The sequence below is a fragment of the Colletotrichum orchidophilum genome (assembly GCF_001831195.1).
Source record: "Colletotrichum orchidophilum strain IMI 309357 chromosome Unknown Scaffold_17.1, whole genome shotgun sequence".
NCBI classification, from domain to species: Eukaryota; Fungi; Ascomycota; class Sordariomycetes; order Glomerellales; family Glomerellaceae; genus Colletotrichum; species Colletotrichum orchidophilum.
The window spans coordinates 229,482-242,315 of NW_019172973.1; the positions used below are offsets into that span (position 1 = coordinate 229,482).

The following is a 12,834-nucleotide window of genomic DNA, read 5'->3' on the forward strand; positions in this document are numbered from 1 at the left end:
TATTCAGGTCAATGCACACCTTCCCTTTAAACCCTTGTATCCTGCCATTAATTCGATTTGCCTGTTTCGGTGGACGAGCTCGGAGAGATTCACAAGTGTGACGACTGACCCTTACAACTTGACGAAAACAAATCCTTGCAACCTCGACTTGCTTGCCGTTTGCGAATGATAGGTAGTCTCTCAGTAAAATCCCATAGAGCTGGCAACGACACCGCAGCAGAACCCCCCGAGAAAACTCATCAACAGTCGTTCACTCATTTGATTGTTTCCTTTAACTCATAAGCCAGATCCCATTTATGAACTCTTGCTGCCCTCCCCAGCAGCCTTCTCCTTGCCTCTGTCCTCCTCCGCGTTGGCACCGTCGTCCTCAATCTCAACCCCCGCCGCAGCACCGCTCAACCCTTCCTCCTGGTTTCCGCCCTCCATCTTCTCCGACTGCGCCAGGAACCAGTCTGCAACCTCCCGCTTGTCGTTGAAGAGCGCCGAGTCGAGCGGAATCTGATCCTTGTCGTTGGCCACCGCGGGGGAAGCGCCGTGGCTGACAAGGTACTTCACGGCCTCGAGGTGGCCGCCCAGGCATGCCCAGTGCAGGCCCGTGTTGCCGAACTCGTTGGCCGCATCGACGTAGGCCTTCTTCTCGTCCGCGGGGCGGCTGTCAAAGGCTGTGACGAGGGCCTTGACGATGTCTGCGCAACAGGTTAGTAAAAATATACTTGAGATTTTGAGGGGGAGCGGGCGATAAGAACTTACCAAGATGGCCATTGCCGGCAGCCATGTGCAGGCAGGTCGACTTGCCCTCATCCTTGGCAGCGGTGATGACTTCGCCTACAGAGGCGCTTTCGCGCTCCGATAGGGACTTGAGCGTTTTTTCGAGATCAGCGAGCTCGCCGGCCCTTGAAAAATAAATGAGATCATCAATCTCCTCTTCTGAGAGTTTGGGTGCCATTTTCGGTGAGATTTTGTGAATGCTGTCTGAGGACCTGAAATGAGTCTTGAAAGTGAGGTAGAAATTTTCGGGTGAAGTGTGTGGAGGTACAGTGTTAAAACTCGAGATACGCACCCCGCACCGTTTTCCTTCCGTTGCCTCCAGCCATTAGTTGTCTTGCGCCGGCCCAAAACCTTACAACAACTCAGCTCGAAAAACGACGAAAAGGCATGAAAGAAAACCACGAAAAATGCGGAACCACCAATCCGACCAATCATGAGCTTCCCATATGCTCATCGAGCCACCTCGACATGTCTCCTGTGTTGTCCACAGCTTGGATTTCCGCCTTGATGCCGAGGAATAACATTACCTGCAGCTCACGTCGGCAATCCATGTCGTTTTCATTGCCATCCTCGTTTGTTTCCTTGATCATATTGATCGCCCGTGTTCTATCTCGCAGAGCAAGAGGACTAGAAGACTCGAATGTGCTGTCGCCAGACCGCCTTCGGGTGACACTGGCGTCAGGTCCACGGCTAGAAATCGTATCCTGCTGGAAGGCGAGGTGGCCGCTTTTGATGCCGAGCCACTGCATGCTGGGGACGGTCGTTGCCTTTTCGTGTGCATGTCCCCGGGTACCGTTGCTATAGCAGCGCATGATGGCAATACCATAGTAGTCGAAGTCTACCAGAGCGAAGACTGGAAGCTCAGGCCTGGCCGCGTGAAGAAGGTGCACAAACTGTTTGGTGGTCAGGTCGGGGTAGCCTTTACCCTATGGAAGTGTCAGAAAGTTGAAGTACAAAAATGCTCCTAGGCAGGGTCGCTGACCGTGACGAGAATGCCCATCCCGAAGGCAGAGGTCTCCTAGTACCTCGCAGACGCCAGAGTCCGATAGGTTGCCTGTACCAGTCAGCGAGGGTCCGTAGCCGACAGAGAGACTAAGCCTAACCTCTTTCTCGATGACCAAGATCCACTGCGCAGGTCCAAAGTCAATCTCGGATACGTTTCTGGCAGAGGGTATGAGAATCCCCTATGGAGTATTTAGCAAGTGCTGTGGCCGGATCTCGTGGTGCTTCATACGTCCTCGCCAGATGACACGTCGACTTCCACCTGAGTCCTGGTACGTAGGAGAATAGGCCCTGACACGAGGCCTTTACTCGCAGCGACCTGGAAGCTGATTAGGAGATTGCATCTGCAAGGCCAGGAGCTACCTACTATACCGAGATCTTCTCTTCCGATGCCGAGGGTGTAGGCAAGGTCATCAACGAGGTTGTCAACGATGGATTGCTTCTTGAATAGATTGAGGTCCTGATAGTAGATATTCCTATATTCTCGAGTCCTCAGCACTAAAAATCACTAAAGGGGCAGAGTAAGAGCCCCATACCTCTTGGTGATCAGCTGGCCCCCCGTCAGGGCGCTTAGCGATAATTGCATGATGCGCATGAGTCGGGCTGTATGGGCGATGCGTTAGGAGATGTTAATTGCGAACCAAGTGTAATAACGAACTGAATTTGGTGGCTTCATCAAGTGTCCGGCCCGGGAAGCAGACGGCTGACTGGGACTTCCGAGTTGGGGCAGATTTGTTGGCGGATCGGCTTGCCGAAGTCCGAGTCCTGAAGGGGATGGATATCTCCCGATTCTGCAGCAGTGACTCTCTGGCAGAGATTAGTATGTCTTCCAACTTCACAATGGCTAGTCCGGTAGTGTTCTGATGAGGATCCGGATCGGGGATGATCACGACGTTGCTTGGACTCGGATTAGACAGCTGTGTCGTTAGTTGGGCCTGATGGCGGCGGTTGAGCAATGGGGATGTAGCATGGTCCATTGATAGTCAAGAGAAGGGTGCAGCGAACGGGTGAATGGTCTTGCAGAACTCGTCGACTGCCGACGTGCCCGCGACCTTTGACCAGCCTTCAGGACTTCCGAGAGAGTGCAATGGGTTTCATTGGCAGCGGACGACGAGCGAGAGGGTGTGCAAGAGAAGCTGGAGGTGGAGGGTGCGCCCCCACATGGAACCGCCATTGGCCAATGAGACATGACGATGGTGGGGGGGACCACCGTGCGGAAGAAATCAAGTGAGACACTGTGTCCGTGGGAGGCTCATGCCACAACGTCTTTGTGCAGTGCAGACATTATGTAACCAACGGCGAAGGTGCCAAGGTGCCTTCAGGCTCAGACGACTCGGTGCCGCTGAAGCTTATCTCGCGCCGCTCCAGGACTACCTAGGTATGTATCAACCTGGCACCTGTCAATTCGGCCCAAGCCTGGCAATTCATGTTTCGGAACTCAATACTTGGGGCTCAAAGAGCAAACTGGCTCGAAGAATCTTGAGCCAATGTCAGGTCATCACGGACGGCTTGAGGTCAAGCTGGCCGATCAAAGACGGACTAACACCTCTGATGATCCTGTCTCCATCTCCACTGAATCCTGGTTTTAGCAGGGGTCTCGCACGGGGATGCGGTGGGTTTCTCCCGAGTACATGCATCTTCCCGTCATTATAGGGACACCGCTTCACAGACGCGCAGGGGGCGCTGCCTTCTGAGGGCTGACTGGGCCAACCATTTAACAAGTGCATGAGTCCATCCCACCACCCATCTCTGTGGGCCACGACAACGTCGAAGACTCCCACCGACCGTCACGCAGAGGACAATTGCCGCAAGCCATGGTCGACAAGAAATCCCCATCCATTGCCTCGAGCAATAGCACGCTCGGAGCCAAATCCGCTCAATCTCGCAAGCGCGTCGCAGAAGCCATCGCCGAGCAGGAATGGCCCAAGAAGCCCCGCATCGACGCCAAAACCGATCGCACAAGATGGAGGATGAAGGACGAGGACGGCCGACACACCTGGAAGTACTTGGACGGTGAAGAGGCCGCAAGGGACTGGCCCCAAACCTACGCAGACAAGTACTATTTAGGTCTTCCTCTTGTCAGTCCACCTTTTGCTGCAGTACGTTCGGAAATGTCACTGTTCGTCGCTAACACTCCTCCCGCATACACAGGACCTCCCAATCCTCCCCGAACCCCAAAACCCCCTCGATGCGACACTCAATGGCCTCGACTTTATCGAGAAGCTCCAACTCCCCTACGGCGACTGGGGATGCGAATACGGCGGTCCCATGTTCCTCCTCCCGAGTGCCGTTATCGCCTGGTATGTCACCAAGACGCCCATCTCGTCGGCCTTCGCAACCGAGATCAAGAACTACCTCTTTGCCCGCGCGCACCCTGAGCTGGGAGGCTGGGGTCTCCATACCGAGGGTACCAGTACCGTCTTTGGCACCTCCATGAATTACACAACTTTGCGCCTCATCGGCGTCGACGCGGAGGAGCCCATCATGGTCAAGGCCAGAGCGAGACTCCATGAGCTCGGCGGCGCAACGCAAGGGCCGCACTGGGCCAAGTGGTGGCTTGCTGTTCTGGGAGTCGTGGACTGGGAAATCGTCAACCCTGTTCCTCCCGAGATCTGGCTGCTGCCAGATTGGGTGCCTATTGCCCCTTGGCGGTGGTGGGTTCATATTCGTCAAGTCTTCCTGCCCATGTCCTACGTCTACTCGAAGCGTTGGACTTGTCAAGAGACCGAAGTTATTAGAGACCTCAAGAAGGAGCTCTTCCCGGAGAATTGGGCATCCATCAACTGGAAGGCGCACCGCAACAGTATTGCAACAGTCGATAACTACAATCCCAAGTCCTGGCTGCTCAACACGGCGAACTGGTGCCTGGTGAACATCTGGAACCCCTACCTGCGAACGAACTGGATCAAAGAAAGAGCCGAAGCTTGGACCAGCGAGTTGGTTGACATGGAGGATGCCAACACAGATTACCTAGGCCTGGCACCCGTCAATGGCCCCATGAACCACATCGTCTGTTACATTCGGGACGGACCAGGGGCCTACACCATCCGTAGACACGCCGACAGGATCATGGACTCATTGTGGGTCAACGCGGAGGGCATGCTCGGCAACGGCACGAACGGCGTCCAATGCTGGGACACCGCCTTCATGATCCAGTCGGTCATCGCCGCCGGTCTCGAGACTGATGACCGGTGGCGCCCCATGCTCGAGAAGGCCCTTGGCTTCCTGGACAGGCAGCAGATTCGCGAAAACTGCAAGGACTCGGACAAGTGCTACCGCCAGCAGCGCAAGGGCGGCTGGCCCTTCAGCAACCGAGAACAGGGCTATGCTGTCAGTGACTGCATTTCCGAGGCACTCAAGGCCGTCATCTTGCTGCAAAAGACCGAGGGCTACCCTCAGCTTCTCGAAGATCAGCGCATCTTTGATTCCGTTGACTCCATTCTGTTGTACCAGAACGAGACTGGAGGCGTGGGCTCATATGAGCAGCGTCGCGGTGGCGAGTACTTGGAATTGCTCAACGCCGCCGAGGTCTTTGGACGCATCATGATTGAGTACGACTACCCCGAATGTACCACCGCCTGCGTTACGGTCTTGTCGCTTTTCCAGAAGCATTGGCCCGACTACCGAAAGGACGACATCCGCATTTTTATCAAGCGTGCTGTTAACTGGATCCGCTCTCACCAGAACATTGACGGTTCGTGGTATGGAAGCTGGGGCATCTGCTTCACGTATGCGGCTATGTTCGCCCTGGAGAGTCTGGCCAGTGCAGGAGACAACCACAGGACCAGCAAGGTTTCCAGGAGGGGCTGCGAATTCCTCATCTCCAAGCAGAGAGAGGACGGCGGATGGTCCGAGAGCTACAAGGTGAGCGGGTCCTGACACTATTGTACGAACCAAGAACATGACTGACCATGGCAGGCCTGCGAGACGATGGAATACCACGAACACCCCAGAGGATCCCTGGTAGTGCAGACTGCCTGGGCACTGATCGGCCTCATGGAGGCAGAGTACCCTCATATGGAGCCTCTCCGGAAAGGCATCCAGTTCCTCATGGACCGACAGCAGGCCAATGGTGAATGGCTCCAGGAGACGATGGAGGGTGTCTTCAACAAGAGTTGCACGATTGCGTACCCCAACTACAAGTTCACGTTCCCCATCAAGGCGCTCGGCATGTTTGCCCGCAGGTTTCCAGATGAGAAGATCACCCCTGGCATCAGCGATAAGGGGGATGCGTAGAGATCTAGACCGTTGCCTTCACATCTAGACCGTGGTCAATAATCAAAAGTATAACATACTAATCTTAATGAGACACGATTTTTGCCTTGGAGCACTGATGATTGCTTTTGCTACGGGCAGAGTGCGAGAAATTCAACGATGACAAAGGCTCAGGCCAGGTCAGTTAGTGGGTATGACATACATGTAGCTTGATGCCAGAATGAGAAGGGGCAAAGTGCCTCCTCAGCAGGAGGAAGGAGATATAGGGGCTAGAGGCGCCTCACCTGCCACCGACCACGAGTTGAGATGCCTGATCGGGTGACTTCCTCGGTGATGCTCCCGAGGTATTTCATGCGGCCCCATTTCGATTCACCATGTGGTCGACTTTTTTTGTGTTTTTGCTAATTTATTTATGAATGAGATTGATTGTAAACGTTAGATATACCTTCCCAGAAAAAGCACCTTCTGCCTATGGCGCCTATTCCGAAAAACAAGTGGTTTGCGCATGTGCTACATGTGTTTTTCAGCAGCGATGTTACGTGACGGATATTCGGTGAGGCATTGTTTCGGTGAGCTGGGGGGTGAGCTGGGCGGTGAGGTAAACATCTTTCTGAGCCTGGCCACCTTACTTTCTGCCGCCAAGCTTGGACTGCCCATCCTGCCCCACCACAGCTTCCAGAACAGTCTGACCCCTCTACATAGTATGCTTGAGGAAGCACCTACCGAACCTTGTTGGACCTGCAGCTACTGCATCACCGTTTGTTCATTCTCCGAATGCTTTCTCCAATCTATTTCAATTAGGTGCCATCCCACTTCCTTTCTACAATCCATTCCTTCACCTTTTCGGAACCTTTTCACAGTCGTATTCAACACACCACATCAACCCGACTGTTGCATGCGAACTTCTGCCCACATCACGCATACTCCATCTCCCAAATACTCATAGAAGCAAACGATCGACAATGTCTGAATACACAGCTGGCGCAGCCGGCATGACCGCCATCGATAAGAAAGACTGGGACACGGCTATCATCCAGCTCTCCAAGGCTCTCAAGGTCACAAAGTCCCCCAAGTGGCTCATTGGCCGCTCCAAGGCTTACATCGGCACCAAGGATTTCCGCCGCGCCCTGCGCGATGCCGAGCTCGCCTACGTCGCCGCCGCCGCCCGCAACAACCGCGCCTTCATGGCCGACTCGCAGTATCGCCGTGCCGTGGCTCACCTTCGGCTCGGCGAGCTAGCCAACGCCGACATCTGCGCCATCTGGGCCCAGCGCATGGCCGAGGGGAAGAACATGGCCAACCTCAGGGCGCCGGAGGTCGACGACAAGGGCTACGCGCGGGGCACTAGAACGGCTCTGCAGAACGAGATAACGGCTGTCCGGCAAACGGAGGATCCGGCGCAGAGTAAGTTTGGCGCTATCTGGAACACCATTTGTGCTCTGCGATTGCAAATCCTTGGCGGCTTGGAGAAGCTTGCCGAGGACGACGAGAAGCGAAAGGTGACTGTCAAGTTTGCGCCGGATGTCTCGCTCGATGCCCCCGACCAGGACGAGGTAGAAGAGTTCACCAAGGAGGAGATTGAGGCGGCCAAGGCGGAAGCGGTCGCGAAGCCGCAGCCAAAGAAGGAGGTGCGCGTGGACTTTTTCCAAAGCAGCGCCACTTTGACGGTGTCTGTGTTTGCGAAGAACATCCCTAAGGATGCTTTTAAGGTCGATTACGGCGAGTCTGAGGTATGTTTCCCCTCAACGCTACATAACAGCTCCAAGGACGAGCCAGATACTAATAGAGCTTCCCAACAGATCAGCATGTCGCACATTCCCGGCCATGAGCCCAGTTACACGATCCATCTCTACAGCCGCATCGACCCGGCTAGCTCCAAGCACACCGTCACCGCGAATAAGGTTGAGTTTCAACTCAAGAAATTAGAGGCCAGCAAATGGCCCACTCTGCAACGCCCCGCCGACAGCGCCGCTGCTCACGTTGCCGAGGCTTCGATACCCAAGAAATCCAGCTCCCCGCCGCCGCCGGCCGCCGCCGGACAAACTACCGCAGCCGTGGCCTCCGCCCCGGCGTACCCGACGTCTTCCAAGTCTGGCCCCAAGAATTGGGACAAGCTTGAAGGCATCGACGACGAGGACGGAACAGACGGGGGAGATATCAACGCATTCTTCAAGACGCTGTACAAGGGCGCTTCGCCCGAGGCGCGACGTGCCATGATGAAATCCTTCACCGAGAGCAACGGTACCTCGCTCAGCACCGACTGGGATGACGTTAAGAACCGCAAGGTCGAGACCGTTCCTCCCGAGGGCGTCGAGGCTAAGGAGTGGGAGTCTTGAGGAGGTCGAGGAAAGGGCGTTGACGGTGTGAATGGAGACGAACACGGGAGCAGGCGCCGTGCCTATGAGCAGTGTAACGTGGAACAGTATTGCTATGGCTTGGAAGACGTTCATATCGCTTGGGAGGAACGGGTCGAGAGACATCATATTACGACATTGACGACGGGGCGTTTTGGTAGTGGTTTATGGGCATTTGCCCACCGAGATACAGAAATTGTGCATCACGATAGAGAGAAGGCATGTGCTTCTGTTCTCTTGAGCTCGGCGTTAGGTTTATCAGTCGGAAAGTAAGCTGCTGGACGATACCTAAGTACCTAGCTGAAGACCAGCAACCACAGTTTACTTTGATGGCTTGTCACCATTTCCAACATTAGGCCTGTAACTCCATCGGGTACCTGCTGTGTGACATATTCCAACACCGCAATGCCAATTTTTCAAAGTGACATCTGACAATATGTACACGTCTCAATTCACTGAGCGTATCAACTTCATGTTGGCTTCCGCATTTTTGATCCGCTGTATTACGCGTCTGCAGAGCACCATATATTTCATTGGAACGGCCGCAGAGCGCTTTTGAAATCCTCGTCGGCGACATATGTACCCTTGAGCCAGCGGCGCCCGCTGGCTGTGTCGAAAGCACGACGGCCGTGGAGGACGCGCCGATTGTCAAACAACACGCACTCGCCCGGCTGGAGCTTGTGCTGGTACACGTTATTCTCGTGTTCCAGGGTTTCTTGGAACAGCCGCGCCGCTTGGATCCACACCTGCCAACTCTTCAGCCTTGATTTCGTGGACGGGACCGGGAACGGGGCCTGGAAGGGCGGAGACCACCAGACCTCGCGGTTAACCACGAGATCTGAGTGCACGATGACGGGTCGCGCTTGACGGTAGAAGAACCCGTTCTTATTGTAGTGGTACGGGACCAGGGTTTTGGTCAGCGCTCTGTAGGCCTGGGGTGTGAACTTTTCGAGCCAAGTAGTGGCCCTGAGGGCGTCACTGAAGATGGACTCGCCCCCGGAACACGAGTTCTCTAGGCAATGGAGGAGCTGGATCCGAGGCGGCGACTCTAAATAAAGCATGTCCGAGTGTAAGCCCAGGTAAGAGGAGGTGTAGGCGACGTTTTCTGCGTCGGGTTTGGAGATGACGTCCCACGTGCGGCCATAAAACGTTTCCTTGATGGAGCCGAACTTGAGAGCAATATCAGCCACGGCAGTTTCGGTTTGCGGCACGTTTGTGAGGAAGACAAGCCCAATTTTGGCGAGCGACAGGGCGGCTGATCCGAAGGCCGGCCCTCCCTCCATGTAGTCTTTGTAGTCGATTTTCTGCAGGCGCTTAGCGAGGTTTGTCTTGCTCCACCAGAATTTTGTAAGCTTCTTGGGGGGGCCGTGCTGGTAGAATAGATTGGTCTTTTCTGCCAACATTCCCTTCAGGCTCTGGGGACCGGAGGCGGGAAAGACGGAGACGTGGCCGACGTCGGCAGCTCGAGGGATGTCGTGTGTCCAGCGAATCTCAAAAGAGCCGTCTGGCAGTCCCTTTACACTCTCAAAGGCAATGTTCTTGGGGATTTCGGCGGTTGAGAAGGACTTGTTGCCCGAGGAAGGGCTGACGCAGTGCGTGCAAGAGCAGCGGTCCCGGATCCAAGCAGCGTCAACGATGTTCTCTTTGTGTTGGCCGGCAACCTGGTCGCTGACATGAAGAGCCCGGCGGCTTGGCGTGATGATATGAACATTGAAATCCTCTGGTTGTGTATCTGGCTTTAAGTCTGTCTTTGGCGCGGCGCTAGGTAACGTCGTAGCCAGGTCGGTCTCTGGTTCCTGTTGAAGGGCCGCAGCTTCTTGGGTCTTGGGAGAGGTGGTATGAACACCGGCCAAGGTCGAGGGGAGGATGCGTCCGCGCAGGAGAGGGGAGGGTAGGGTCGGTCTTCTCGTCGCATGGTCGAGGAAGCGTGCCGCGCGCGCCGCGGGGCGAAGCGCTCGTGCCAGGACCATGATCGAAGCCTAGCGCAGAATGCAGGGCTCTCTGAGCGAGGGCGCGTTGTCTACCGAGAAGCAACGGACAAGGAGGCCGTTGGCAGCTGCTGGGAAGCTGCGCGGCGATGGGGAAAGTAGGATAGGCGTAGCCAGGGCTGGCGATGTAAGGAGGTAGGTAACGAAGGAGAACGCAACTGGCATTTCAATGGGACGACGCGGCCTTCGCCGTGTCGCCAGAGCCGAGGGAGGAGCTCTTTGAGGTAAGTGCCTTACCTAAGGTTAAGACAGGATGAGCGGACAATGATCCGATTAAAGAGGACATGTGCAGGGGTGGGGAGGTTGGTTGGTCGTTCCAATCCCATTCGTCACTGCTCTAAGCTCTGGTCTCCGTTGACGGCGGGACGGAAGCTCAGAGTTCAGGGGAGCAGCAGGCAGGAAGGGCCCGAGACGAGGGGATGAACCTCGGTCAGACGGCATACCTGATTGTTCTCTGGGGAAGGCGGGGAGCTTGAACACTGTGCGCCATACGGTACCAAAAGTGCTCCGTCTTCACGTGCATTTTGTGCATGCTGCAAGTCTTCCAGCCGTCTTCCATCTTATCTAATCTTTTCCATCTCAACTCCTGTCGCCTTCTCCAAGTAAGGTACCTTACCTTAGGTTCCTATTCATTATACGATGTCCTGGTAAACATCACCTCGCACCTCACATAGCCTAGACTCATTGCTGTCTCTGTCAAATCATAGCTGAAGTATTTCAGCGTTCTTCTGTCTCGAAGCCCTATATCCGTACAGTCTTTTGCCTGCAAACACACCCCTGATATCACATGCTTTGAAAGTTGGCTTGATCCACGCGAAACCACCCCTCGTGACCACAACGTGCGCCAACCGGACGATGAGATCTCAGGCGGCGTAGCTTAGCCCCATTCACATGTATTTTGAGGAGCGTATATCCTAGCCTTGTCTGTACCTTAAGCGCTTCTTCTTCTTCTTCCTTCTTCCTGAAGCTGCAGACAAATGCCGAAAATATTGCTGGGAGGACGCCCTGGGGATTCATAACGATATGCGTGATAGCGATGGAGATAACTGAAAGTCCCGGTTTTCCCGTAAAAGTAAAAGTAAAAGTGTTATATTTGACCCCTGCACTGGATCCATATGACTGAAAATATTGAATAGAAAATATTGACGACTAAGCGAGAGCTCGTAATGGCCGGTAAAGAGGTATAATATTCTGCCTTGGAAAGAGTTTGAAATTCGACAATTTCAGGAGAGTTCGCTTCACAACAGTTTTGGCAAATAGAAGAAGATTTTGGAGCAAATTTGGGAAGATATGATAAACACCCAGCGGAACAAGATACGTAAAGCAGGCAATTTAAAGGATTCTTAAGCAGTGGAGCTGTTAATAGCTTTCCAAATCTCATCGCTCAACGTCTTGTTGGGCGTAAACCACTGCTCCAGCGCCGGCTCCTTCCGCAACAACAGGTCCGCCACCAGCTCACCAAAGACGGTGCTGCCGTAGCCGTTGAGGTGCGTGGTGTCGTCCGGGTGGAGGTTGTACGAGTGGGCCTTTTCCGGCCCAATGGCCTGCACGTACTTGCGGCTGTAGAGGTTGAGGTCGAGGTAGGTCGTACCGGTCTCCATTGCCGCGGCAATGGTGCGCAAGCGCTGGTCGGCGAGGCTGTCGCCCAAGATGCCCGCCGCGTTGAAGGTGCGGCGGGTGAGCGGGGTGATGAGGAGAAGGCTCCCGCCGATGGCCTTGATATCCCTGGCGAAGTTGGCCAGGTTTTCCTGGTACTGATCGAGGGAGATGTTCTTCTCGACTTTTTGGTCGTTGTGGCCGAACTAGGTGTGAGAAGAAGGCATGTCAGCTTATGCTAGTCACGGGCCGAGGAACGGTGAGGATAAGGGATAAGAGACTTACCTGGGCCGTGACGTAGACGTCGTATTTAGCCGTGTTGGCCTTGACTGCCTCCTTGACGGTTTCCCAGTATCCCAAGCTCACATAGTCGGCCGTAGTCCGTCCGTTGACGCCATAGTTTGTGCCGAACGCTGGCTTCTTTATGAGGTTGATGAAGCCGGTGCCCCAGCCGCCACCGCCGGCTGACTGCACCGCGGTAGTCGAGTCGCCGGCGAGCAAGAACGCGACCGGCTTCCCGTCTCTCTTCTCCGCTGACGGGGCAGCCGCGGCAAAGGCCGGGAGGAAGGCCGCGGCGGAGAGCAGGGCTTGAGGCTTCATCGTGGAATCTGCGGTAGTGGTCCTCTGGTTCGACTCTTCAGGTGTTGCTGCTTGCTGGGCTTTGCGTGGTAACGACTGTGAAGCTAAACATGAAGCTGAAGAGGCAGAAGCAGAAACAGATATGTAAACAGGACCAATGCCACCCAGTCGCACAGGACGCCCATCCTCTTCATATACGAGAACCATCGTGGGCTCCCCTGTTCACGATACGGACACTTTGAATTTACCACCTCAACCTTGCCTCGCCGTCCCTGGTCGGTGCCTATGCAGCCAAGCAAAGCTCTCAATGTAACCCAAGCTTTCCAGTCAAA

The 12,834-nt window shown here is 54.9% G+C and overlaps 5 protein-coding genes across 5 annotated transcripts; 2 read left to right on the plus strand and 3 right to left on the minus strand.

The window, feature by feature from the left end:
- Window positions 1–294: 294 nt before the first annotated feature.
- Window positions 295–2,747, minus strand: CORC01_02950 (type IIB DNA topoisomerase; the record flags this gene model as incomplete). Its single annotated transcript, XM_022614600.1, has 8 exons — window positions 295–686; window positions 751–1,074; window positions 1,307–1,694; window positions 1,794–1,952; window positions 2,003–2,089; window positions 2,138–2,246; window positions 2,307–2,373; window positions 2,429–2,747. The coding sequence occupies 8 exons, from the start codon at window positions 2,745–2,747 to the stop codon at window positions 295–297; spliced, it is 1,845 nt and encodes a 614-aa protein (XP_022478901.1).
- An 837-nt stretch (window positions 2,748–3,584) lies between these two features.
- Window positions 3,585–6,006, plus strand: CORC01_02951 (squalene/oxidosqualene cyclase; the record flags this gene model as incomplete). Its single annotated transcript, XM_022614601.1, has 3 exons — window positions 3,585–3,848; window positions 3,922–5,634; window positions 5,689–6,006. The coding sequence occupies 3 exons, from the start codon at window positions 3,585–3,587 to the stop codon at window positions 6,004–6,006; spliced, it is 2,295 nt and encodes a 764-aa protein (XP_022478902.1).
- A 941-nt stretch (window positions 6,007–6,947) lies between these two features.
- CORC01_02952 (CS domain-containing protein) lies at window positions 6,948–8,321 on the plus strand (the record flags this gene model as incomplete). The annotated part of the gene is made up of 2 exons (XM_022614602.1): window positions 6,948–7,715; window positions 7,785–8,321. The coding sequence occupies 2 exons, from the start codon at window positions 6,948–6,950 to the stop codon at window positions 8,319–8,321; spliced, it is 1,305 nt and encodes a 434-aa protein (XP_022478903.1).
- Window positions 8,322–8,869: 548 nt separating this feature from the next.
- On the minus strand, window positions 8,870–10,309 carry CORC01_02953 (TfdA family Taurine catabolism dioxygenase TauD; the record flags this gene model as incomplete). The annotated part of the gene is made up of 1 exon (XM_022614603.1): window positions 8,870–10,309. One exon carries the CDS (start codon window positions 10,307–10,309, stop codon window positions 8,870–8,872), a length of 1,440 nt encoding a protein of 479 aa, XP_022478904.1.
- A 1,361-nt stretch (window positions 10,310–11,670) lies between these two features.
- On the minus strand, window positions 11,671–12,709 carry CORC01_02954 (GDSL-like Lipase/Acylhydrolase; the record flags this gene model as incomplete). Its single annotated transcript, XM_022614604.1, has 2 exons — window positions 11,671–12,129; window positions 12,209–12,709. The coding sequence occupies 2 exons, from the start codon at window positions 12,707–12,709 to the stop codon at window positions 11,671–11,673; spliced, it is 960 nt and encodes a 319-aa protein (XP_022478905.1).
- Window positions 12,710–12,834: the final 125 nt, after the last annotated feature.